The 25,184-nt window shown below is 50.1% G+C and overlaps 8 protein-coding genes across 8 annotated transcripts; 2 read left to right on the top strand and 6 right to left on the bottom strand.

The window, feature by feature from the left end:
- Positions 1 to 2,818: 2,818 nt before the first annotated feature.
- Positions 2,819 to 4,543, top strand: J4E79_007933 (uncharacterized protein; the record flags this gene model as incomplete). Its single annotated transcript, XM_049356795.1, has 1 exon — positions 2,819 to 4,543. The coding sequence occupies one exon, from the start codon at positions 2,819 to 2,821 to the stop codon at positions 4,541 to 4,543; it is 1,725 nt and encodes a 574-aa protein (XP_049208642.1).
- A 1,104-nt stretch (positions 4,544 to 5,647) lies between these two features.
- Positions 5,648 to 7,247, bottom strand: J4E79_007932 (uncharacterized protein; the record flags this gene model as incomplete). The annotated part of the gene is made up of 4 exons (XM_049356794.1): positions 5,648 to 6,154; positions 6,203 to 6,384; positions 6,430 to 7,014; positions 7,067 to 7,247. The coding sequence occupies 4 exons, from the start codon at positions 7,245 to 7,247 to the stop codon at positions 5,648 to 5,650; spliced, it is 1,455 nt and encodes a 484-aa protein (XP_049208641.1).
- Positions 7,248 to 8,161: 914 nt separating this feature from the next.
- On the bottom strand, positions 8,162 to 9,157 carry J4E79_007931 (uncharacterized protein; the record flags this gene model as incomplete). Its single annotated transcript, XM_049356793.1, has 1 exon — positions 8,162 to 9,157. One exon carries the CDS (start codon positions 9,155 to 9,157, stop codon positions 8,162 to 8,164), a length of 996 nt encoding a protein of 331 aa, XP_049208640.1.
- A 9,144-nt stretch (positions 9,158 to 18,301) lies between these two features.
- On the top strand, positions 18,302 to 20,428 carry J4E79_007930 (uncharacterized protein; the record flags this gene model as incomplete). The annotated part of the gene is made up of 2 exons (XM_049356792.1): positions 18,302 to 18,535; positions 18,584 to 20,428. The coding sequence occupies 2 exons, from the start codon at positions 18,302 to 18,304 to the stop codon at positions 20,426 to 20,428; spliced, it is 2,079 nt and encodes a 692-aa protein (XP_049208639.1).
- A 372-nt stretch (positions 20,429 to 20,800) lies between these two features.
- Positions 20,801 to 21,260, bottom strand: J4E79_007929 (uncharacterized protein; the record flags this gene model as incomplete). Its single annotated transcript, XM_049356791.1, has 2 exons — positions 20,801 to 21,048; positions 21,104 to 21,260. The coding sequence occupies 2 exons, from the start codon at positions 21,258 to 21,260 to the stop codon at positions 20,801 to 20,803; spliced, it is 405 nt and encodes a 134-aa protein (XP_049208638.1).
- A 272-nt stretch (positions 21,261 to 21,532) lies between these two features.
- J4E79_007928 (uncharacterized protein) lies at positions 21,533 to 22,001 on the bottom strand (the record flags this gene model as incomplete). Its single annotated transcript, XM_049356790.1, has 2 exons — positions 21,533 to 21,813; positions 21,875 to 22,001. 2 exons carry the CDS (start codon positions 21,999 to 22,001, stop codon positions 21,533 to 21,535), a joined length of 408 nt encoding a protein of 135 aa, XP_049208637.1.
- A 323-nt stretch (positions 22,002 to 22,324) lies between these two features.
- Positions 22,325 to 22,759, bottom strand: J4E79_007927 (uncharacterized protein; the record flags this gene model as incomplete). Its single annotated transcript, XM_049356789.1, has 1 exon — positions 22,325 to 22,759. The coding sequence occupies one exon, from the start codon at positions 22,757 to 22,759 to the stop codon at positions 22,325 to 22,327; it is 435 nt and encodes a 144-aa protein (XP_049208636.1).
- Positions 22,760 to 23,288: 529 nt separating this feature from the next.
- On the bottom strand, positions 23,289 to 25,022 carry J4E79_007926 (uncharacterized protein; the record flags this gene model as incomplete). Its single annotated transcript, XM_049356788.1, has 3 exons — positions 23,289 to 23,712; positions 23,774 to 24,590; positions 24,638 to 25,022. The coding sequence occupies 3 exons, from the start codon at positions 25,020 to 25,022 to the stop codon at positions 23,289 to 23,291; spliced, it is 1,626 nt and encodes a 541-aa protein (XP_049208635.1).
- Positions 25,023 to 25,184: the final 162 nt, after the last annotated feature.

Below are 25,184 nucleotides of genomic sequence, written 5' to 3'. Positions count from 1 at the left end.
TATCTAAGATTCTAGTAGAGTAATTATATACTACCTTAATAAAGTATAGTAAGTACTCTCTAACTTTACTAATAAGAAGAGCGCTACTACTAGAATACCTATCTAGAACTCTAAGTATATTAAGAGGTAGTTATTTAATATAAGAGTTTCTTTCTCTACTAACACTATACTTTGTTACTTTAAGAAAGCAGAACCTTAACGTAGTATACTTAACTTTAACGTTTTTGCTAACTCTAGTAAGTATCTCTAGCGCATAAACAATAACTTTAAGACGTACTTAGAGTAGCTCTTTAAGTTTAGAAAGAATACTAACTATATATAGAACTAACAAGTTACTAAGTGTATAGCTAATAGCCTTATCTTATATAGTTACTAAATTATCTAGCCTAGTAAGTTTATAGAAGCTACTATAGTATATATATTAGATAAGAACTACTAGTATACCTAGAATATTAATAAGCTTGCTATCTATGTATTAACTCTAGCCTACTTAAACTAGGTAAACCTACTAGAGATTAAAGCTAGTATAAATAAGTACCTTACTATATACAAAACCTACAGTATTCTTAAAGATAAAATAAAGACTAGACTCTCTAACGCTAATAAAGCCTACTTCTACTTAAAGAAAAACTCTAAAGCCTCTAAGCTACGCTAAAAATCTTAAGATCTTATTAATAAAGTTAACTACTAGACTCTACTAATAGCTATCTTCTTTACTAATAAATAGAAGAAGACTATATCTAATATTAATTTTGCTTAGGCTTATTCTTTCTGCTATACTAAAGAAATTATAGCTAGTAGCTAATACTATAACTCTACCTTAGTAAACTTCTACTAGGTCTACTAGACTATCTAATTTAAGTTTAAAAATAAGAAAATTAATAAGAGTAAACCTATTTAAAAGCTTAATAAGAAGAGTAAATATATTATTCTTAAGTAGAGTAGAGTTATAATAGACTTTAATCTACTAGATAACGTACGTATTTAGTAAATTAATAGTAGATTCTTTGTTAATAAATATAAAACTATATAGCTTAGTATTAAGTATCTTAAGGTCTATAGCACAAATTAAGAGATGCTTTAATACTTTAATTCTATCTATACTAGTATATACTTTATACTAAAAGATTAATTCTTTAGTATTACTTACTACACTCTTAGTAAAATCTAAGACGCCTTTCTCTAGCTTAAAGCTATACACTAAAAGAAGAAGGCTAGAAAAGAAGCTAAAAAATAAGTAAAAACTCTAGGTGTAACCTAGTAGCGCAAGAGAAAAGTTTCTAAGATAGATAAGAATAATAGGTATAATCTTAATAGTATTAATACTTTTAGTACTCTTTTTAAAGAGAAAGATAAGAATAACTTCTTTAATATTCTTATAGAGAATAAACAGCGCTATAAGAATACTTAGAATATATTAACTACTTAGGCCTATAATACTTCTATAGCTCTTAAGAAAGAGAACATTAACTTTCTTAAGAAAGAGAATAGTAATAGAGATTATAAGCTATAGTATAACACTATTACTTCTACTTAAGATACTAAGCCTAAGTCTAAGACTATAAGTCTCTACGTTGCTAATACTACTAAGTACTTCTAGTCTAGGCTAACTACTAAGCTAAAGGCTACTAAGCCTAGTAGTAAAATAAGAAGAAAGCCTAAGAAGTAAAAGACTATAGACTTAACTCTATTACCTAACACTAACACTATAGATCTTACTACTACTACTACTATAACTCTAGTGCGTAATAATTCTTTAGAGACTATAACTAGTAACTACGCTAAGAATAACGCTCTTATAAAGAAAGATCTTAATTATTAAAAGATCTAGAATATTACTATAGCTACTATAGCTAAATTTACTAAGAATATAAACGTACCTTATAGCTTAGTAGATAACTACGCTAAAGGTTCTTTCTAAGTCTTCTCTACTTTATAGCTTAATAACTATTAACTTTAACTATCTATATTACTCTAGTAGATTTATTACTATATCTATACTTTACTAAAAGTCTTAACGTTAGCTTCTCTTTTTAGCTTACACAGTCTATAGCTAGAATACTATCTATTTTTCTTACTACATCTTTTTACTTTTAGTCTCTAGCCTTATTTCTCTACTTAGTATAAAAAGTTTTCTCTTTTTATATATTAGTAATAGTTTTACCTTTTACTTTATATATTACTTTATAATAGAATAACACGTCTCTTACTTCTTCTATCTATACTACCTAGTAATAGTTTATAAAAGGCCTTTTTTTTTTTAAGTATTTATTAATAACTATAAAACGCTTATTAGCGCTACTAGGTTTTATAGTAGCTATAATAATAAATTCTAAGTCTATTTACTACTCTTACTAGAAAATAGCAGCTTTATATAGAGGTATAGAGAATATTTTATAAGTATAACTTTTATCTTATAAAAGTTTTTACAACCTTTTATATTATTTATTTTCTCTTTTTTAAAGTAAGTATTACTCTCTTTTCTTTATAAGTATATAAAAGAGACTTTAGACTTATAATACTTTACACTAGGCTTCTAGAAAATATATAACTACGCTAGAGTTCTCTTTATAGTCTCTAGTTTAGGTAGTTTCTCTCTTTTATCTTATACTAAAGATAGAACTTATTATATAACTACTAAGAATAGTATATACTAGGTATATAGTAGGCCTATTCTATCTTAGTTAGCTCGTTAGACTTATACATTAATTTACACTCCACACATACTACACAGCCTACCCCGCCAGCAGCTGGATCGCAAACCTGTGGCTGTTGCTCATACACATCCTTACCTAACTTGCCCCCTCTATACCGTACCATGGCCGAACTAATATCAGGCATCTCGAAGCTCAATCCCTTCGCGAAGAAGGAAGTCGATGATGAGGAGAAGGGCGATTTTGTCGACGCGGGGACTGTGGCGGGCGGCGGTCACGCCGCAAGGCAGTCGCATATTACCAAGGACAAATTACGTGTCAGCGGAGCACTCAAAAGCTTCCTAGTCAAGGAAGGTGTTTTGCAGGAGTCCGAGGCTGGATTGAAAAGTGAAGAGCCGACTACGGCGTTGCGAGAATTGCTCGACAAGAGTCACATCAACGTCCCACCAGAGGCTATCGACAGGAACCATCCACTTCCCGAATACTTCATCAGCTCATCTCATAACACATATCTGATGGCTCATCAACTCTTTGGCGAATCGCATGCTTCTGCGTACGAAATCGCGTTGCATACTGGGTCGCGTTGCGTCGAGATCGACGCCTGGGACAACGACGACAACAAGGAAGAGCCGAAGGTCACGCACGGGTTCACGCTCGTCTCTAACATACCCTTCCGCCAAGTATGCGAGACAATCCGCGATGTCGTTGACAAAGAAGCTGCCAGTGAAAAGAATGCTGCACCTATCATGATATCCCTAGAGAACCATTGCGACGCGCACGGGCAGCTTCGTCTCGCACAGATCATGCAAGAAGTCCTCGGCCCCCGACTCCTCAGCAAGGCCATCCGCGACAAGGGCACGCGCGAACAAGACGACCCCAGCAAGCATGAGCATGTCACCCTCGCTGAGCTTGGAAACAAAGTGGCGGTCATCGTAGAGTACCATCTGCCGAACGAAGAGGAGAGTAGCAGCAGTGATTCGAGTTCGGACGAAGAGGAACAGAAGCAAGCTCGCCAAGAGTATGATGCGAAAAAGAAGGCTGCTAATGCTGGTACTATTGTCCCTGAACTGGCCGAGCTAGGAGTATATGCTCAATCAGTCAAGCCTGTCAACAACTCTTGGTTCGAAGCGGAGCTTGAGAACGCACCACATCACCAACTCATCAACGTCTCAGAGTCAGGTCTGAAAGCGCATCTTCCCGCCAATAGCGCCAAGATAGCAAGACACAATGCGCACCATTTGATGCGCGTCTACCCCAAAGGAACTCGCATTTCCTCGAAGAATCTTGCGCCGGTACCATTCTGGGGTATTGGCGCCCAGATCTGCGCTCTCAATTGGCAAACCTTTGGCGCAAGCTCACAAATCAACGAAGCGCTCTTTGCCGGCTCTGGTGGCTACGTACTTAAACCAGCTGCGCTACGTGCTGGTGGCTCGGGTAACCTCAGCACCGGACGCCGGAAGAAACTTCGCTTGCACGTTGCTGGCGCTACAGACGTTCCCCTACCCAATGACCGCGAACATGAAGACATCAAGCCTTACCTGACATGCACACTCGTTCATCCTAACGACATGAACAACCTGCCACCAAAGCGCAAGACTGCTCCTTACAAGCCCCACAAATTGACCGGTTTCATGCACAAGGACAACTCGCCCGCAAACGATCCTATCTGGAAAGACGTCCTGGAGTGGGAGTATGAGGATAATGAACTGACATTCCTGCGCCTGTTGATCAAGAGCGATGACAGTTTCTCTCGCAATCCCATCTTCGCCGTTGCCGCGGTGAGACTGATGTACGTTACACCTGGGTGGAATTTCATTCGGATGCTGGATCTTGGCGGACACGAGACCACATGCACATTGCTCGTCAGATTCGAGCAACTAGACCTATAGGAGTGGTGGGCCGGGAGTGAGTATGAGAGTGATGAGCCTGGAGACTGCGGGAGAGGCTGGTTGTGTAAAGTCGCCAAAGTGCGCGAGAAGTTGTGCGGTGACGGAGGAAGATTTTGAGCATTCCATTACTATCCTAAACCTCCTACAGCACCGGATTTAATTCTAATGAAGTGTTTTCGGTTGCATGCTTCTGCCCCTCGGCATCATAGCCCGAGGTTTTCTCCGAGGCTTGCAGATCTCTGCAGAATCCTGCAGATCCTTGCACTCACGACCCCAGACCCTGAAGGTTCGACTCTACCAGCTACAGTACATACAGTAGTGAGTGCACAGCCGCTCACTAACACCCGTTAATCTCCACTTCTCGAAACATGCCAAAAAACGCCCGAATGCAAACACGGACGCAAGCACCTTGCTCCCGCACCGAATTGAGAGATACTTCCGTGGCGCGCCCATCCCGCATGTTAGCTTCGTACCTAGCTCGTGATGTCAGCGCCAGTATCTTGACCCCTACCAGCCCACCCCTCACCACACCAACACGTGTTCGCGCTCGTCTCATATCACCAAACGATACCCACGCTGCATACGTGCAGAATGACAGAGACGGCCAGTCGCGATACAGCGGGAGTAGCTATACCATCTACATCTGCTGGTGCGTTGCTGTAGGCTCAGTCGATGCAGGGGGTAAAGGGGAAACTCTATCGGAAGGTAAACCTCTGTATACACAATCGAGACTTCTGCGTGGGTGGGTGGACAGTGAGCGAATCGGAACAACAGACCAAGCGATAGCCTCTTTACTAGCGCACCTACAGCGTATGCGTGCACTCACGAACCGGTTTCTGCTTCCCATGGCCTGCCTGATCTGCATGATACCACATCGCTATGCGCATGGGGTCCCATAGCGCGGGTGATGGACGATCCAGCCTGAACGGTGAAAAAGCAAAAGTGTAGGAAAAGCATGCATGCACCGATTAGGTCAACAGTGTTGCTGCTGTGAGCGCTACAAGCGATACCTTCGTTTAAACATTAGAGTGCGCAACGCGACCTATTACAACTTGCACTGCAGTAAAAGACTCTCTGAAGGAAAAAGATGGGAGTGACAACGCTTCAGACCTTTTCTCCGCTACTAGATCCGTCCTTTTCGGTCTCCGCAACATACCCCTCTTTCGCTTTTCGATCTCGAATAACGACTTCGTGACCTGAAGTGATGCCTTCTTGCTCCAGGATATGGTTTGGCACTACCGCGCCCTCCTCGGTACGATTGTAGTTGGTGTCTGTCATGTGATAGAATCCGAGGTAGTAGAAACTCGCGATACCCATCAAGTAGAATAGCAAGATGCCACCTGCCTCGGCGATGAAAGGTATTTTGATGCTGTCGAGGCCGAAGCAGATTGCTTCTCCTGCGCCGAGCACGCCGCGAAACACGCCGACATAGTGCGTGAGCTTCTGGGGGGAGTTCGTGAGGGCACCAATCCAGTAGTAGACTATGTTGTGCCACAACTGTGAGAAGACCCAATTTAGCATAAAAAGGAAAAACACCCAACCGAATTTGAGCTCGTCCCAGTCTGTAGGGTTGGTGGGCGGATTGTTGCGATCATAGTTACGGGTGCGAATCTAGATAGTGTTAGCACGCAATGGTGGGTGATGGACTTCGAGGCATACCATTTCCCAAACCCATGCAACTACTAGAGGTATACACACGCCAGTCAGACCGATGAGTCCGCGCTTGCGACGACCCCACCCAGGGTAGTCAAGAACATACTGCAAGATCCACCCTGCTGGTATTTGCATAACGACAGCAATGAACGAAAGCAGTGAACGGGTGCGGAGGTTGTTATTGAATGCTATGAATGTGTGAGCGTTATATTGACGAGTGCTCGAAGACCTACCATTGACCGATCCACTATACACCAAGAATCCCTCAGCTGGCAAGAACGCGGGTAGCATCATAAGAAGAACAGGGTCTGTGAAGACCCGCAGGTTGGATCTCAACTCCTCCCAAGCTCCTCTTGGGCGATCGACAGCAACGACGGAGCCATCATCCCTCGTAAGCTTGTGTGGCCGAAGCAAAGCCAGACATAGCAGACCGCCGATGACCATAATCGTGATGAAGGCGATATACACTGATCGCGGTACGCCAGCAACAGTGTCCGATTTTCTGTTGATGATGACCGGAATAATGCCACTAATGACGGACCCGAGCGCTTGCATGTTCATCAAGATGGTCGCATAAGACCCCTTCTCTCTTTCTTCCGGATATCCTGTCGCAACATAGCCCGCAGTGATAAAGACCATACCTGCGCCAATGCCGATGATAGGGCCAGCGGCATAAGGGTAGCCCGTCTTACCCGTCTCATCGTAATACCAGAGAGATCCAACGTACACAGCGTAGGTCTGGACGCCAATGCACATTGTTAGACCCGGTCCGAGCTTATTCAAGATTGAGCCGCCAAAAGAGGACGAGAAGAACCAGACTGCGGTATGATCAGTATGCGTCGTTTTTGTAGCTTGTGCATGGTCGTTTACCTGCACATAATGTCGCGTTTACAACCTGAACTACTTGCGCTGAGTCCGGCTTCCCACCACCAGCTCCAAGAAGGTTGAGCGCAACGTAGATGCCCGCTGAAGAGCCAACACCGAGACCAGCAATCAGCATCTGCACCCACGGTCCATGGTAACGAAACTGGGGGAGGGCCAGGAACCCCATGACGTCGCACGTCAGCTCTTCCGGAAAGAACAACGCAATACAAAGGCAAGATGGAAGAAGGATGGATAACTTCAAGTGCGGAGGTGAACGTTACACTAACAAACAGACGGGCCGAGGAGGCGTGCGAAGGGTTTAAACTTTAAGCCATCCATGACTGCGCCTCGATGAGAACCATAAGAATCAAGAGTGGGCGCAAAGCGCTAACCCACAGCACAAACTCACACCCTCAGTACGAGGCGACCAAGGGCTGGATGCAGCGTCCACCGATAGATAGTACCACGTCAGAAACCGCCAGGGTTCTGACGCATGGTGTTCAAGGCCCCATGCATTCATCTGGCTTCTTTTGGCATTAATCTTCGTTAGCATCCAAGTGGCTTTGAAAGCTAATGCGCAGTGTGCTTACCGACGAACCAAAACTCCGTGATAGCGGCTGGCCAGATGCTAGCGTCAGGTTCCCGTACTGGGCTAGCTGACTCGCTAGGGGCGGCCCTCAACCCGTGAAGAGAGCTGGTGGCCTAGGCCAAGGAAAAAGAAATTGGAGAGCGTTGGAGTGCATTGGAGGTGCATTGGAGAACTCAACTCCCGTGCTGAGCGCTGCACCTCACGGGAAAAGGAAGTTGGGGTTGCTGTGTGAAGACATGGCTTAGGCGAAGGAGAGCATGCACATGCATGAGCAGATTTGTGACAGAATGTGCAAACTTTCGCAAAATTGAGTTGTGGTGCGTTTGACGTTGCATAAAGTTGCTGAAACTGGGTTCATTAACGCTCCGAGAGCTGCTCCACCGTGGAGTGCGCTACGCTGCCGCCGTCAGCAAAACTACGACACCGAGCGTACGGATCCGATTGTCACGAAGGCACTCGTGTCCAGTGCGATGGAATTCCACAGACGGGCCGGCCCTCTGGCTGCCGTTGAATTAATCCCAGACCTGCCGACAACTCACGTTAATGCGCTTGGTTCCCATATAGCCCTTCCACTTCTTGTAAGTCTTCTCTTCGGCTGCCGTAGAACCAGGTGTGCCAGCTGGCCAGTTTGCAAGGTAATCTGGGCATGTGCTTGGTATTGAACGCGCCATCGCATGCCAAGCCCATCGAGCGTTGCCAGTGAGATGCACAACGTCGCCACTGTGGACTCGAATCGCAACGCTTCGTGGGGCATTCTCACCTTCTCCATCATCTTCCCCTCGAGCCATGATGAAGATTCCATCGCATCCGACGCTGAAGCTCGCTAGCGCACGTTGACACTGCTCGCTGACGTCGCGATGCACAGGCATGAAATCCTTGGCTGAGTACATCAAGACCACGCCAGATTCAGGCCGGATGTGTGGAAAAAGACCGGTCACAAGCGTTGATAGATCTTCTGGAAATGGCGTCGCATGCTTTGCGTAACTACGCGTTGGCCAATCGTATTGTTCGCCGAGGGTCAGCCAACGAAGCTTGGTGTACAAGAATTGCTCGTTGTTCAGAGGTTTCAACTTGTCTGGAAGCTTTGGAGTCAGGCAGTCCTGCGGATCTGACCGTTGGCGAAGGAAGAAGGAACTATCAAAACGCAGTCCATCTGACGTTGGCTTCGGGGGGTATGGTATATCATAGTCCGCCTGGAGGTTGATCTTATGGCCTGGATCTGCTAGGTCTCTGTGCATCAGACATGACGTGAAAAGAACTTGCGTCTCAGGTGGGAGGAGCCCAGAGATGACTTGTAGGCCCGGGAAGTCGCGATGCTCGAAGATCTGTGCGTCTTGTGCAGGTACAGAGAGTGGTTTGCCCCTTGCATACGCCTGGCAAGCAGCGTCAATTTGAGCCGCTGGGATGATGCCTGCTGGTCGCCAGATATCTTTGCGCTCTTCACTGAACTCATCGCGTTTACTAAGATCGAACATGTTTGGATCGATATCAAGGTCGGCCTTGCGCATACTTTGATATCGCCAATGCTCTTTCTGAATAAATTGTGGCGGGGTAGCATGGGTGTCATGATGCACCGAGCCCTTCTGCCATGATCGTCAGCCAGACCCGTTTAATTCGAAAGGGTGACATACGAACACGGTCAGTGGCATCCGTAGACAGATCCATAGCTGCGACAGGACGGTAGAGGTATGGCCGGGCGAGGGGGCGTATCGGCACCTGAATCAATTGAGGCTTCCTTAATGGGAGATACAGCCGTTCCAGAAGTCGCATCAATCGCGATCGATCGCAGGGAGTTCGCAGACGATAAGGTCAGTATGCGGGCTGCACGAGTAGCATCACGAGTGGCCAGACCCAAGAAAAGATCGAGTGAAAGTCGGCCCGTGCGGCGGCTTATCGATAAGCTGACTAGCGTCTTCCGCAATTGTCCGTCCACGCCGGCGGGTAAAGAAGTCAAACCATGCCACAAGCACATTTGAGAAGGCGCTCTATGTTTGTCGCCATGGTCTGCTAACTGATTAGTAAAGTTTCTCTTCGATCTATCGAGGAGATTAGGATGCTCTCACTCGCCACTTTCGACCCACACAGCGAAGTGCGACTCACAATTCACAATATGGCATCATGGCCGACTGCGGGAAGTCAGCCTCGAGGTCTTTGAGAATACATCTTCGTGCGGAAGGTGGATTTATACGAGGATGTATGCATTTTCAATTCAGTTGCATAGTCACCAACGCGCTTGAAACCCTCGCAAAACCTAACTCTCTTTTGATGGAGACGAATGCGACATGACCAGTGACACGATAGTGTATGTATTTGGCAGACCTTATGAAAGAAGTACCTCTAAGCATATCCGTGGAATGGACATATAACGCAACAGCTTCTTGCTGCTACCAGGGCCTTCTTCCTCAATCTGATGCGACAAACACATGTTCCGGGTAGCTACGCAAATAACGTACCGACAAAAAGCACGTGTAGCCAGTGTAGCCAGTGCTACCATGCCCATATTGTAATCCACGTCTGACACCCGTCGAAATATCCATTTCCAACAAGATATGCCAAAGACCGCGATGGGGCCCCTCGAGCAACGCATCTTTGATCTCCTTTGGCCACACCGACCTCCTACAAAAGACGATGCGGATATGAACCGACAGATCGAGATAGTCGCTAGTAAGCATCGAAGCCCCAACTACGGTCATCGCTCTGACATTTACCCAACAGACAACCTCGCATTTATCGTTCGTTGGACTCTCACACCCATCGGTCATGAAGTAGATTTTGTGGTATCGATTCCGGTTGCGCTGGAAACTGTGCCGGCCGTCTATATACATGCGTGCGGAAGAAGCGAACGTATTCTTAGTGCATCAGCGGATACAGGCGAGTGTATTATTGGGGAGTTGGAAGAAGCCATTAGTAACTTTATGGCTGAGCATGGCTTGTAGTCGTGCCGATGGGTAGCTATCGTTCGACGTGTGTAATGGTAGCGCGTGAGGCTTGTGGACTACGGAGCTGAGATGTGAGACATCAGCATGACTTCGGGGGCTGGGGCAAAAGTGGTCTATGTATACATGAGCGTTAGCAGATGGTGCATAAAAGCTCTGAGTTTGTAGATGGGAGTGGGCGGGTGTACTAGGGACAGGTAGCCGCTATGAAGTCGAGCTACATAGGTACTTGTGAGGCGCTTCATATCTTGTAATAGGTACCTCGTTCTTTATGGACTGAATTGCGAGCCCTCAACGTAAAGCGCAGTCGTCATGGCGGGAACAACGGCTTTCTCGCGAGGATGATTGTACGAGTAGTTGAGATGGGCGCAGTGGCCGGTGTAGGTGCCAATCTTCGTGCAGTGTCGACAACGATCTCGATCTCGATCGGCAAAAGGTACTGGTGTTGGCCCTTCGTATGTTGATAGGCATCATAGCAATGTAGTGGGTTACATGAGAAGAAGGCTCCAATGCAATGTGATCGGGGCAAGGCTGGAGCGCGTAGCAAAACAGCCCAACGCGGCACAGCCTCGCGTATGGGGGCCACAATACCATTGCAGCCAACAAAACAACAGCGCTAGGCAGCCACGCGTGGGCAGTGTGACACAAAACATTCTAGATGTATTCCTCTCTACCAACATACCGCAAGCTAACAAGTAACGCAAAGCACAGCTTTTGGTCCCTAACCCCACGGCGCACTACCCTCAACCAAACCTCCGGTGCCATGTCGCTCATACACATGGTTTGTATCGCATAAAGGGTGCTAAAGGAACCTTCACACTACCTCACCCCATTCAGCCGCTTCTCAGACGCCGCCACTCCGTTCATCCTTGCCTTCCGTGGCTCCGCTTCATCCTCATAAACCTCGAATGCTACGACGCATGTACACACCGCGGCGGACGATTCACAGGCCCCTCCTTCCCGTATATTTTCGCTCAATTCGACCGCGTACGAAGTTGTCAGAAGCCTGACAACCTGGGGAGAATCGACGGGGAGAGAGCATGCTTCGCTCAGTTTGCGGTGTCGCGTACAACTCGTGTGGTATACAGGAGGCTCGACTATGAGAGGTCAGTACCTTCTGAATCGAAGCGGTGGTAGGTCACTGTTACCTCCGTTCGTTTCAGTGTTGGTCTGGTGTTCTTCTGCGTTGGCCCACATCCCAACAAAGGTCAGGTCACTACTATGAGTCCTGACAGCAGTACCGGTAGATCTGTTACCGTTTGCTTGGACAGTGCCGTGCTGATGAAGTGATGACGAGGGAGTTTCTTGGCCATCTTGCTGAGAAGAGCCAAGGGTAGCCACGGCAGAGGTCACAGCCACTGGTGCTGAGGAAGCCATCTTGTTCAGTCAAGCAGTAGTATAGTTGTAGAAAGTTTGTCAACTAGATTTCAACAGCCGCGCGCAAGGTGCTACTTATACTTTGGCTGCCATGCCATTTGCTAGGGTGTAGTGAGCCAGTCTCCGCGTGTGAGACAAGTGCTAGTTGCGCAGCGCCTCAAGCAGAACTTTGACAGACAGCACATAGCCAGGATGACTCGAATCATTCACTTCATCTCTCATTCGCAATGCCGCTTAGCCGTATCTAGAAGGTTTTCTTACTTGCCTCGTTTGCGCGGAAGCGGGAAGATAGCCACTGCATGCTCTTGTACCCATGGGGCAAGAGTAGAAGGACCCCTAACCCGGGGTGGGAGCGTGGCTGTGGATACTGAGATCCCACTAGCTGTTCGGATTGGAAGACCCCCTGATCATGGCAGTTACAGCCAGCTTCCGCGGTCAAACCAGACGCGAGATCCGTGGGGCTAAAAACGGGCTCAGGGCACGTTCTCCCACTGGACGGTACGATCTGGCGCGGATGTAGTGCCGACTAGGCAGTGAGACCATTTGTATACAGCCTGGTGGTGCATAGAGCAGGGATCGGCGTACCGAGGATCAGAAGCAGAAGAGGCGGTCGAGGTCGCCGGTCTGCTCACATCGGCCTTGTCGGGTGTTCACGAAATACGGCCCGGGTAACCCGCTTTGACACAGGAAGTGGCACCGGACCAGAGTTGCACAGCTTTCCCGACCCGAAGTCGCTGCTTATTACTTGCTGGCCATCCGACCTCCTGGACTTTGGATGATGAGTGGCGGTTTTTTTTTTCGATCACTAGAACTCTTTTGACTGTCTTTCGGAGGTGGGTTCATGCCACTTCCTCTAGAAACGAGGGTTCGGTGTTACGTTGCGTGAGGGGGTTGAGGGTTTGTCCCAGGCACGCTTGTGCCTTAGGATCTGACCCTAGGTGGTATAGATAAGGGACCTGATAAGAGGGTGACGAGAACAACAGCTCGAAGAAGCCGCTTCCCCGAGATATCTACACCATTCAGTAGTAAGCACCATCAGGGAGAGAAGCCGATGCGAAGACAATGCAAGGGTGCCATCAAGTCTGTAAGCCCTGTTCAGCCTTGACGGTCCAAACAGGAAGGAAGGGATGCAAAGCCGCTTCCCCGACAATTTCGAAGTGCGCAACAGCGTCATCCCACACTTTCGTCATCCCGTAATGTTACCCAGATGCATCACTGCCCTGGTGCCGTGACACGCACAGCCCTGCCGATTCCGCGCGAGGCAGTGTGTCCACATCAGCCTAATTCTCGGTCGCATTGCCTACCGATCAGCTTCCCAGATCTCTCGACCCGCTGCAAAGCGTCAAAATGGTATGAGTGTAGGAAGATTTATTCACAGCAAAATTCATACACAAGCGCAGCGGGGAAACAGGGGACGGCAAGTCCTTTGGCGGCCGAACGCTCGTCGCTCGTCGCACAAGCTATCATAAAAGCTGTTGCAATTATCTCCTTCGGGATTTCTAGCTCAGTAAAACGCAAGATTGAAGTTGCGCACACTCAGGATGAAGTTGAGAGTATTGCGCATCACCAGTCCGCACGCCAACGGTTTGGTAGACCAAAACTCTCAAGCAGGTGACTGCAAGGTTGAGGCTGGCTGAATGTCCTTCCACCGAAAGTTGTTGGAAGCTTCTAGAAGGCTGTCGGTTGTGGAAGCGGCAAGGCGTTACTTCTTCAGGCCCACGCGACGACCCCAGGCGCAGTGCTGGGGTGAGATCGACGACAAGATCATCGGCGAAAAGCGCTTTCCTCTACACAGCTGAAGATCCAAAGGCTCTTATGTGCATGATCCGTGCTGCTGCTATGAAATGGGTGCCATGGTCGGTAATCGAAAGTCTAACAGTCGCAACTGTAAGCGCTTCCCCTGCATCTGCCTGCATGAAGTGTGGCAGGCAATTTATCTGGTTGGATGTGAAGAAGCCGGAAGCGCGAAGCCCAAATCTCTCTCGCGTCCGTCCAACCCCCCGTTTGCAGTTCAGTTTCCCTAGAATGAATGTGCATATTCGATCATGGGTGACAATGCATTGTGTGGCTGTGGCATATCCGCAGCGCAGCAAACTCGCCACTGATTCTGCATTACCGTGCGACAGATGACTCAAGCCGCACATTACTGCGCAGCTGCGCATGAATCCCCGGAAGATCGAGGCGTCTCGTATGCAGTTCTATTCTGCCGCGTTTCTTCAAGACCGTGGTGCTTCAGCTCTGCTGGTAAGGCTCCGCGGAGAGTGTCTGAGCTAAGTTTACGGTGTTTTTTACGCTGGCAGCAGCGTAGGAGGAATAGTACCTCGAATCCGAAGAGGCTTGGTGTGTTTCGAATCTTATTGGAATCTCAACTGGCAGACAGGGATATGGCCATTGCTGTATGATTTGCTGGCCGAATGCAGCAACGGAGCGAGGTTTCTCAACTGGCGCGCGTTTTCTTTACACACCGCTATGTCAAGCCAAGGATCTAAGCGTCGTTGAACAGCCTTCTGCGTGTTGGCTAGGCCTGTGCAGTCGACGCTAGATCACCGGGCTGACCATAACCGGACATTTCGTGGAATCTGTCTGCCACGTGCTGTACGATGTAAGACGGAGCTGAAGGTGAGATTGAAGATTTGACATTGTAATGCGGAGATACAATATCTTCCCCTATGACCAGTATCGCGTTGCGGTTGCGATACTCTCCATGAACTATGGTGTTCTTGTCCCGACCTTCAATATAACGAGCTGCTCGTAGTTAGTGCAAACCTCATGGCGTATGCGTGTTAGTCTGCATCTCGAACCGAAGATCTATGTTCATCAAACTGGCGACGTGGGGGTATCCAAATCGGATCGTCAAGGCGTCCATGGCTGAAAGCGCACACAGTCCACGGAGATTTGGTAAGTGCCGTACCTGGACGCGCTTGCCATTGGGCTCGGGCTACTTCCGCTCCGTCCGTACAAGAGCTGTTAGGCTACAGTTAGCAGAGTGGAGACTACGCCTGTCGTTCGACCAGCCTGGCGGCAATGGCGCAGTCTGTGGGTAGTAAGCTCGTCTGTGCTGATTGTGGTGGCGGCGTCATTGATGTGCAGCAAGGAACCCATGTATGCTAGCGAAATCAAGGCATCGCTTAGCATGGGAGGTGACGATTGGTGATATATCTCCCAAGTAGGATGTAGTCGGGCGGGAAAAGTGTAGTAATACATTGTAAAGTACAAAATTCGGTAACAGCTGCTGCACCGGTTGAAGAAAGAAAAAGTTGTCCCAATAAGAAAACGACGCATCTGCAGTGAATTCAGGGAGAAGGCTTTCCCGGAAGTCACGGATGCGAGGTTCACCAAGCTGATGACAGGATGCTTTCCCAGTTGTCAATCCGCTTGCGCTTTGCTTATCGTTCCCCGGAAGTGTTTGTGGTAGCGGCGATCTTTGAAGCTCGAACGATCGTCTCGATTTCGCGAGCCATGTTGTCTCCTCTAATGCCCATAGCAGATGCACACGTGCAACCACAACTCGCTGAAGTGCCAGTAGACCAGTCTTTCGTCAAGCATGACGGTGGGACGTATTGGAGCATCTGGCGAGAGAATGTCGCTGAATGCAAGCCAAGTTGCTGAGGACGGGGACCAAGCACAGCCGCATGATACGTGCATGGCGCATCTGAGGGCAACCTCCGTATTCCGTTCGTGGCCGGACAGGACAGACCTTGGTCGTAGAACTCGAGAGAAAAGGCATCGTTTCGGTCGTTGCTGCCCATCTTGACAAAAGACGAGTGTTGCAGTGAGCGTGTTGGGGTAGAGTACTGGATGTGATGCTTTGAGCTAGTGTCTCCAGCAAGGAGGAGAATAATCTTGAACGCACCAGAAGTCTCGACAGACAATACTTCCAGGGACGATTTGGCTGTGGCGGACGACAGAGATCTCGAATTGTTGGTGTTGGTGTCGAGATCATAGTGGCACTGGGCCTGTTTATATTCATACCCTCCTTATGTATTCCAAGCGGCGCACCGACCTCGCAAAACACTGATATCTAGCTTCTCCCTCTGCTGACACCCGGTCAGGGCCAGGTGCAGCAACATGAAGCATGGGACTTCACTAGTCGTCGCGGTTTGGGCAAGAGCAGCGAAGGGCCGGGGTAAGGTACAAGGATGTGACAGCAATTGAGTGGCGTTCTTATTCTCCATAGCGATGTCCACGAAGGAGCTCGCATCGCTCTGTTTTGCACTTCTTCGACATGGCGTCGGCATGCTGTGAAGAAAAGTCTCAAGCCTCTACACTTGTAATGAAGATCACTGCGCATCTTGCTGCCTGTACGAAGATGTCAGTGTAAAGCTCAAATCCAACCTCTCTCATACCGATCGATAATACAGAAGTCTCCGACTTACCCGAGAATCTCTGGTTTCATGATGCGCAGATCCAGTGAAAGAGGAATACAGGGACAGGGACAAGGGTTGTAGGGCTAGCATACACACTGAGGACAAGCATCGGCTGACGCAGGTACTATACGTACGAAAGCGGGCACGCGCATCGCGTATCTTGCCAACGTCAAGCTGCGAGGCCCTGGTCGCCTTCATGATGCTCGTATGCTAGGATGGGGCGTGCCAAAACACAGCCATCCCGTCACTATGACCTGAGAGCGTGGGGAACATAAAAGGGTAGTGGATGCAGCCTGCATGCGCTTAGCACGCATGTAAGACATGCAAAAGAGTACAATGATCTGCGACACCAGACCACGCCTGCACGCTCAGCAATATGCCCAGAGCTGCGTCGAGACAGCATCCGGTTTCTTTGGCAACATCTCGGCATGGCTCGGCCTCAGACTTGCGTTTGCGTTGAACAAAGCTGCCGTCAATCTTAGCGATACCCCTGGGAGGCTGACTGTAGGCCGGACCATAGACCCGATGGCGGAATCGTAAAACGCATGGTGATCTGGTTTAGTGGCCTGAGACCATACGAGTGTTCGCGCGTTATTACCCCGGGTAGCGGTCAAGTGAGAGGCGCAAGAAAGGCTAATGCAGGTACCAATCTTCCACACATCCTTGTACCTGGAGCAGACAGAGCGAACTCGAGGGTCGGTCTGGGTGTGGGCCGGGTGGAGCAAGCTCGCCTGGATACCTGGTTTACGATGGCTCCTCTAGTTTCGTATTGAAAATACGCGATTACAGTTGGTTTCTCGACAAAGAATGTACAATCATACACATGTTAAGCTCATTCGAGGCCGGTGTTACTCAATGGAGAATGTTCTCAAAGCTTCAGCGTAGGTGGCCATGGCAATCCTCAAGGTTCCAAGATTCTCAGATGGACCAAGCAGGCTGGAGGAGCGAAACGGACAGGATCGTCCACAAAGTTCCACGTGCAGGTGTGGTGGAATTCAACGCTAGGAAAGCAGGCAGACATCGGCGCCACCGCGTGAAATTTCTGAGTGAGCATCTGATCCTGACGCCCATTCGCGACAGGAGTGAAATCGTTCCTGCACCCAAATCTTACCATGAGGGTTGTAATCGACGCCCCAATTTGCCCGAGCGCTAGTGGTGTATACCAAGTACACTTGCAATCTCCTGAGACGAACTATCGAAGAACAAACGTAGAAGGCCAGACGATAGAGTGGCAGGTGCTCGATACTGAGGAGTGTGCAAGGACCAGGCGCTACCCCCATCAGGGATAGGCGAGGCATGCGCTGGCCATTCTCTACACACCATTATCTTAGATGCGAACGACCCTGGCAGACCGGTGAATTTGGCCCCAAGGCAGAGTGCCGGTCGCAGCGCTGAAACTCGAAATCGAGGCGATAGTAGGGAGATGTCTTGGCCGCTCTTTCCCTTCCTAAGCTCCGTGTTGCGTCCGCATGTCGCGTGCCTTCACCGCCCGAATTCTTCGTAGTCGTGGCATAACGGGGATGAAACTGTTGAGTTCGCGTAGCTGTAATACAGCTGCAAGGGCTGCTGAGAGTCGAGGCGTAGTCCGAAATTATTGGGTGCCTGGGCGCGTAGTTGACGCCTCCGCATATGCGCGACGGACACACCCCACAGCCTTATTCAAGTGACGTAGGCAACGCACCGGCAGCCTGGTGAGTCGATGGAAGGATAGATGCCAAACTGAAAATACGCGGAGCGGACGTGATGATGGCTCCACAGTCGATGGAGGTGCTGTGGTGTTTGGGGTGGGGAACCGCGATGTTTTCGTGATGCGCTATCGGAACTTGCCGCTGCCAAACATCGCATGGGGGCGCGGGGAAAGCGAGACCACCGTCGAGAATTGTCAGAAGCCTGCAATAGCCGCAAACCTCAATTTTTCACAATTTCGGTATTTACGGTTGGTGAGAAGACCTACCACAAGGATCACGACGCGATGAACGGCACGAAGGGTGCCAATGGCACATCAACAGGCCCCAAGCTTCTCTGGAAGCACTCCTCTCCCAAGACGACACCCATGTACCAGTTCTTGCAGTCAGTAAACCAGACACACAACCTGCAACTATCCGACTACTCGCAACTACACAAATGGAGCATCGACAACATCAACGAGTTCTGGCAAAGGACGTGGGAATTTGTGGGTGTCCGACACCAGGGAGCCTTCACATCAGTCAGTCATCGTAGATCCATACATGTAGCCTCTACTTACAGACGATAGGCCGTAAATGAAGAATTGCCCATGTTTCCCCGTCCGGCATTCTTCGCGGGAGCGACATTGAACTTCGCTGAGAATCTCCTCTTCCCGACCGCCGAAGTCAACCCCGAATCACCCGCCGTCATCGCCGCTACAGAGACTACACGCGAAACAGTGACATGGAAGGAACTCAGGGATAGAGTGAAGCTATGTCAGGCCGGCATGATACATTTGGGTCTCAAAGAAGGCGATCGAGTAGCTGGCTATGTTGCAAACCACACCAACGCGTTGGTAGCAATGTTGGCCGCGTCGTCGCTGGGGGCAGTATGGACCGCAGTAAGCCCAGACACTGGCGTCCATGCCGTTCTCGATCGACTACGCCAGATTGAGCCAACCCTGCTCTTTGCAGACAATGCGGCCTTCTATAATGGTCGGAGTCATCCGGTACTTCCCAAGGTTAATGAAATCGTCAGGGATCTCCCATCGCTCGAAGCCGTCGTCATCTTTCCTACTGTAGCTGCAGTAGAATTCGACGCCACCTCTATCCCGGTACAGTCTGGCAAAGCCTACGACTACGCAACGTTCACATCACTCAAGGCCACGTCAGAACTCACCTTCAAGCAATTGCCGCCAGATCATCCAGTTTATATCCTTTACTCGAGTGGCACGACAGGTGCACCCAAATGTATCGTACATGGGGCCATCGGTACGCTGCTCCAACACAAAAAGGAACACATCATTCACTGCTCCATAAAACCTAGCTCACGACTCTTTTACTTTACCACATGTACTTGGATGATGTGGCATTGGCTGGTCAGCGGGCTCGCCTCGGGCGCTACATTAGTACTCTACGACGGCTCACCGTTTCGATATGTAGACAGTTCTGACTCATCGACGTCCGTTCCAGACGACCTAGCAATGCATCGTCTGATAGACGAGTTTGACATCACGCACTTCGGCACGTCCGCAAAGTACCTTTCTATCCTGGAGCAGAAGTCCATCGACCCATCTGCTGCGGGACTCGCGATGAACAAGCTCGAAGCGATCTACTCGACAGGCTCACCGCTCGCGCCTTCCACGTTCTCTTACGTCTATTCCGCCTTCCCTTCGACCATCAATCTCGGCAGCATCACTGGTGGTACAGACATCATCTCACTCTTCGGTGCACCCAACCCACTTCTACCCGTTTTTGAAGGCGAAATCCAAGGTGCCGGTCTAGGCATGGCAATCGCTGCGTATGACTATACAGGTGCCGATGTCTCCACGTCAGGCGAACCAGGCGACCTAGTCTGCACCAAGCCCTTCATATGTCAGCCAGTCGCATTTTGGGGCCATGAAGGGGAGTCAAAGTACCGGAAGTCGTACTTTGACAAATTCACCAACAAGAAGAATCAGCCAATATGGCATCACGGTGATTTCGTGCGATTCAATCCCGAAACTGGTGGACTGTGGATGCTCGGACGCAGTGACGGCATTCTCAAGCCTGCAGGCGTACGCTTCGGATCAGCTGAGATCTACAATGTGGTGCTCGAGCATTTCCCCGAAGACGTCGCGGACGCGCTTTGCATCGGCCGAAGGAGAGATACTGATACTGATGAGACTGTCGTGCTCTTTCTCAAGATGGCAGACGGTCGTCAGATCTCTACTGATCTCATCGGAAGGATCAAGACAACGATCAAGCAAGCGCTGAGCGCACGTCATGTTCCAGCTGTGGTGGATGAGTGCCCAGAGATACCTGTCACTACCAACGGCAAAAAGGTTGAAGGTGCTGTCAAGCAGATACTTTGCGGACTCAACGTCAAGACGAGCGCGAGTGTTGCCAACGCCGAGTGCCTAGACTTCTATCGAGAGTGGGCGAGGACGCATTGAGCGCTCAGTTCGGAGCTTTGCGCGAAAACCTCGATAGTGCGATTTAGTCCGCCCACTGCACAGTGTGAAAGCCCATTCAGATGAGGCTCACGAGTCAGACACCTAGCTTGAGCCATGTCTTGGGGTCTCAGACTAGCAAGCCCCACTTTAACTGCAACCAGACCATCCCGTCACACGTCAGGAGCTGGGACATGAGCTTAATTCCACGACATTGCAAGGAGCAAGTAAGACAGTGGTGGTACTGGGTTCTATCACAGTGGACATTTCGTAAAATTCCAACCACTGAAGGAGCGCATACTCTCGCCAGCTTTTGCCGATCGTTCGTTGCCTACCAACACCACTACCCTCTGCTCACAACCGTTGCTGCATCTTTTAGAAGCTCGCAGCAAGCATCTCGTCAACTTTTGTACACAGCGCGTCAACTACGCTGACACCGGCATCGAATGTAGCCTTGACAACGCCCGTAGTACCCTCTGGATAGCGTGCAAGAACAGCAATCGCACCACCTGTTTTTGCCACTCCGTCTCCCGTCCAACCTCTCATCACCACGAAGATATCGGAGGCGTTGATTGTCTGCTCGGTGTTCGCAATGTTGTTGTGTGCGAGGAATGAGATGTTCTCTGGCCACATGTCAGTTGAAATGCTAAGCGCGAAACAAATGGACCTCGAACTTACGAGCTAGAACGAGGATCCTGCGCTCGAGTTTGACAGCGCGATTGGCTGCGGCAACTTGATCGACGTTGTCGGGCGCTTCATAACATTCGTTGCGGAATGGGCGCATGAGATCGTAGATGCGCTGTTCGAGCGCGTTTGCGGGCTGGGGTGTGGACATTGGCAAGTAGGCTTGTTTGAGTTGACGTCGGGAGGTTGGCTATCGTCTACGGGTATTTGTGGAAGGAGAGAGAAGTGTGGAAAGTGGTAACTACCAATGACTAGAACGCCAAGACACCGCGACTGCACTGAAATTGTAGACTGACAGCTCGAGTCTTCACCCTCACCGCTCATATTATTGCCGATAGTGCTTCAAGATCCTCCTCTCTCCCTTCGCCGGTCTTCGCTCTAGTTCGATAGCACAGTGACTGCCTTCGCGCTTGCCCATCGCTCTCAGTGTGGTTCCACCTTCACTTCGGGAAAGAAGTTCGCCAGCGCCCTGTCACATTCCTCCGTCAGAATCTCGATTACGCTTTTCCCGTCTTCCTTCCTCGCCCAGCAGCGCATAACAGTGTGTGTATACCCGTTCCCATTGACGAAGATTCCCATCCCAGCTATTCCACCGCCACCTTTGATCATAGTGGACCAGTTGCGAGAGCCGACAGAGATATCGATTGGAACGATGATTTTGCCATACGAAGACTGGTTATGGCGGATGATGAATGATATGTTCTCTGTGGGAAGGAGTCAGGTTTGAGTAGAAGTGAAGTTGAAGCGGGTAGAATGTCTACGTACCACAAAGTATGAGAAGCAGGCGTTCTTCTTCTACTGCCGGTGCGGTATTGGGGGCTTTCTTGTAGCACTCCTCGCGGTAAGGCTGTAGGAGATCGTAGAGTCGCTGTTCGAGCGAATCAGTTGACATGATGAGGTAATCGGTCGCGGCTTGATTGATATATTGCAAAGTGGGGAGGATAAAGTGGATAGTATTGAACGCAGCGGATTCCTATGTAGGCTGCAGGGTGGGCCTGGAGTGTTTGCGCTAAGAACACAGAACACAGTCTGCGTCACTGTGCAAGCAGGTATTGGTGGTCAATTTTGCGTGAGCCATGGAGGGTCGTGCGTGACTGCCTTGGGATCTGGCAGCGCTTTTCAGACGCCTCCAACAGTGAAACACCGTCTGGTCAGCCCACACGATCTCTTCCCGAAACCCTCATTTTCTGCTCTCAGTGACTGGCACCGTGGCATTCATACCATAAGGTCCCCTGATCCATCATCCTCCTGGTGAGCAAGGACATCTTTGATGACCTTGTCTACTTTGTCAGACAACGCATTCATCAACTCCTCCTTCCCTTTGACCTGCGCCCAGAGCACGACTGTAAAGTCACCTCGTCCTCGGTGGATACAGATGGTAGCCCTGCGACCGGTGTTGTTGCGAAGAGGGCCGCGGACATCCAGAACAGGGATGGAGATTTGGGACGCGAGTATGCCCGGGCCGGCGGTGAACTTGATGAGGAAAGCGATGTTGTCTGATGGAAGTAGGTCAGCTTCGTTCGAGGAAGAAGCGAGAGAGGGAGCCAGACTAGACATGCTCTCGATGATATGTGAAGGAACAGCGCCGCGGCGGGGGCTCAGGGTGTTGAAGATGTGCTGTTGCACCGGGTCGATGGGAGACGAGGTCATCGTTCGTTGCTGTGAGGAAGCTAATCTTGACGTCACAGAAGTCTAGTGAAGGTTTGGTGTCAAAGTTGAGGCCGCAATTCTGAGAACACCGTACCCGTGAGAGCGCACTGACTTCGCTACTCACCTTCACCATTTGCGGCCCTGCATCACGCTCCAAGGCTTTTTCGTGCATCAAAACGACTACCCGCGTATTCCATGTGGTGATCGAAATACGCAGGCGCTTTCCCGGAGAACAGGGTTTAAGACAATGTTGGTATAGATTTCGTGTGGCGTCGTTATGATACCGATATAATGCTAAATCGCCTGTCGCAAACATCCACCACCCCGAGCCAGCCCACTGCTCCTTCTGATGCATGCCCAGGCGTGTACAGTTGGAAAGATACAATACCCAATGCTGACGATAATACACAATAGAGCCACCACATTACCCACCAATGATACAGTAAAGATACATGCAATACCTGATAAACACCTTCCTGTCCCGCACGCCAGCGCCTGATCGCGGCGCGTTTTGCATCTACAATTCTCGTCACCTGCCTTCCTTGATCTTTACACAATCAGCAAAAGCGGGAAAGTTGCCTCTGAAGCTTGGGCCCAGTGTCCAATTATTCAGATCGCGGAGATGCGTCTCAAAAGCCGGGTTGATAAGCCACTGGTCATCTTCTTTGGGTAGCGGACCCATGGATGTGATACCGGCGGAGGTATGCGCCGTAGGAGGTTGTGGAGTGGAAGGATCTTGCGGCGAGCCGGCGTTGACATGTGTGGAGAAAGGCGAAGAGACCGAGACGGAGGAGGTCGTCGAGAGCGCTGAGGTATGGACTTTCGAAGCGGGGAGGAGACAGTCGCGGGGCTCATAAGGCCAGTTCAGGGAAATGGTAGTCGTGAAGGGTATGAAGAAGTTCTCGAAGGATACTGGCGGGTGGCCAGCGACGAGTTTGTCGCGAAGGCGAGGCCTGGAATAGATCAGTCATTATGTCTTTTCAAACAGGTTGCGAAGTAGATCTTAGTACATACCATGGGAGATGATCGATCCATAACGCGTGAGCAGTGAACAGCTGAGAAGGTCGTGGTGTAGCCCAGTGTGGCAGCCGATCGTAGTTCTCCTGCGTAGGTTCGATCTGCCAACGCATGATCAGGAACATGATGAATACTATCGCAACCTGTTCCGGCCTGCCGCAGATGTCTGGGAACGTGCGCAAGATATCTGTAAAGAGCTTCGACAAGGGGTGTGCATCTACTGCGCGCTCGGGATACGCTAGAGACGTGAAGTTGGGGTAGTGTGGTCCAACCAGGGTCTTCATAGGTACGCCCTCGGCAGCGCGATTCTGACGATCTTGTAGAAAGTCAAGCAAGATGACGTCCAGAGGGCATGTCGCTGGGAGATTGCGAGGTAGCGTGAGGTGGGCGACCATGCTCGGCGCATACATGGCATGCTGACTACTACTGACGTTGCTAGGTCGCGGCTGCTGTGGAGGGGGAAGGTTTGGATCGACAGCCCTCCTCTGTCCATTGTCCAGTATGAAGTCTACGCCTAGACGCTCATCAAAGGGCATCTCTGACTGCAGATGGGGTGTTCGCGACTGGTCGAAATGCGGCCCGGGACTGCCATTGGAGTAGCGGCGCAAGTGGCTGTTTGGCGCGTCGTTGGGGTATAGCCATGCTCTTCCCCCCTCGGTCACGCTTGGAGAATGTACGCCGTTCTGAGGTGAGGCCGTGGATAGCTCGTGGGACGCGATGTGGTACTGTCGTGGTTCGGTAGGTTGCACAGGCGCGTCGCGCTGTTGGTGAGGATGGATTGGAAGGGGCGATCGCTCGGCAGCAGCTGCCAGTTCTACCTGCTGTCAACATTCGTTCCTGCTTTGGGAGTAGTCATCGTACCATTGAGGCCACCCGTCGCACGCACAATAGGCTGGATGATGCTCAGGACGCTCTCGAGCCTCTTCCTGATGTCGCCGTTCTCCGCCTGGACCGCCTCCTTCTCGCGGAGGACGACTTGCAGGTCATGGTATGGCTGCTGGCTCTCCAAATCCCGGATGCGCTGATTGAGGCGATCGATCTGGTTCTTGGTGCGCTCGCGGATGGCACGTTGAGCTTCGCGGTCGTTTGCGCGCTTGCGGGCAAGCTGTTCGGGCGTGAGGTTGGCAACGCCACGCGAGTTGGGGCCAGTCCTGCGCTTTTTGTTGGGCTGACCATCGCCCGAACCATCGTCTCTAGGGGCTCCTTCGGGCGTGTCTGCCTCCGCCGGCGACGCCATGCTGATCATGGATGCGTGTGGGTTGCGACTCAGGACAGAAATGGACAAATCCTACCTCGAGTCATGACCCTGACACTGCAGCTGCGATGAGTTTTGCCTACAGCAAGCTAAGCCGGAGCAGGCCTAGTGGATGATCGCCGCCCTGATCGATCGCGGGGACAGCACGCGTGG

The sequence above is a fragment of the Alternaria viburni genome (assembly GCF_023758015.1).
Source record: "Alternaria viburni strain BMP 2772 chromosome Unknown scaffold_18, whole genome shotgun sequence".
Taxonomy (NCBI): Eukaryota; Fungi; Ascomycota; class Dothideomycetes; order Pleosporales; family Pleosporaceae; genus Alternaria; species Alternaria viburni.
The sequence above is the reverse complement of the archived record's forward strand: the minus strand, read 5'-3'. Positions and strand labels throughout refer to the sequence as shown.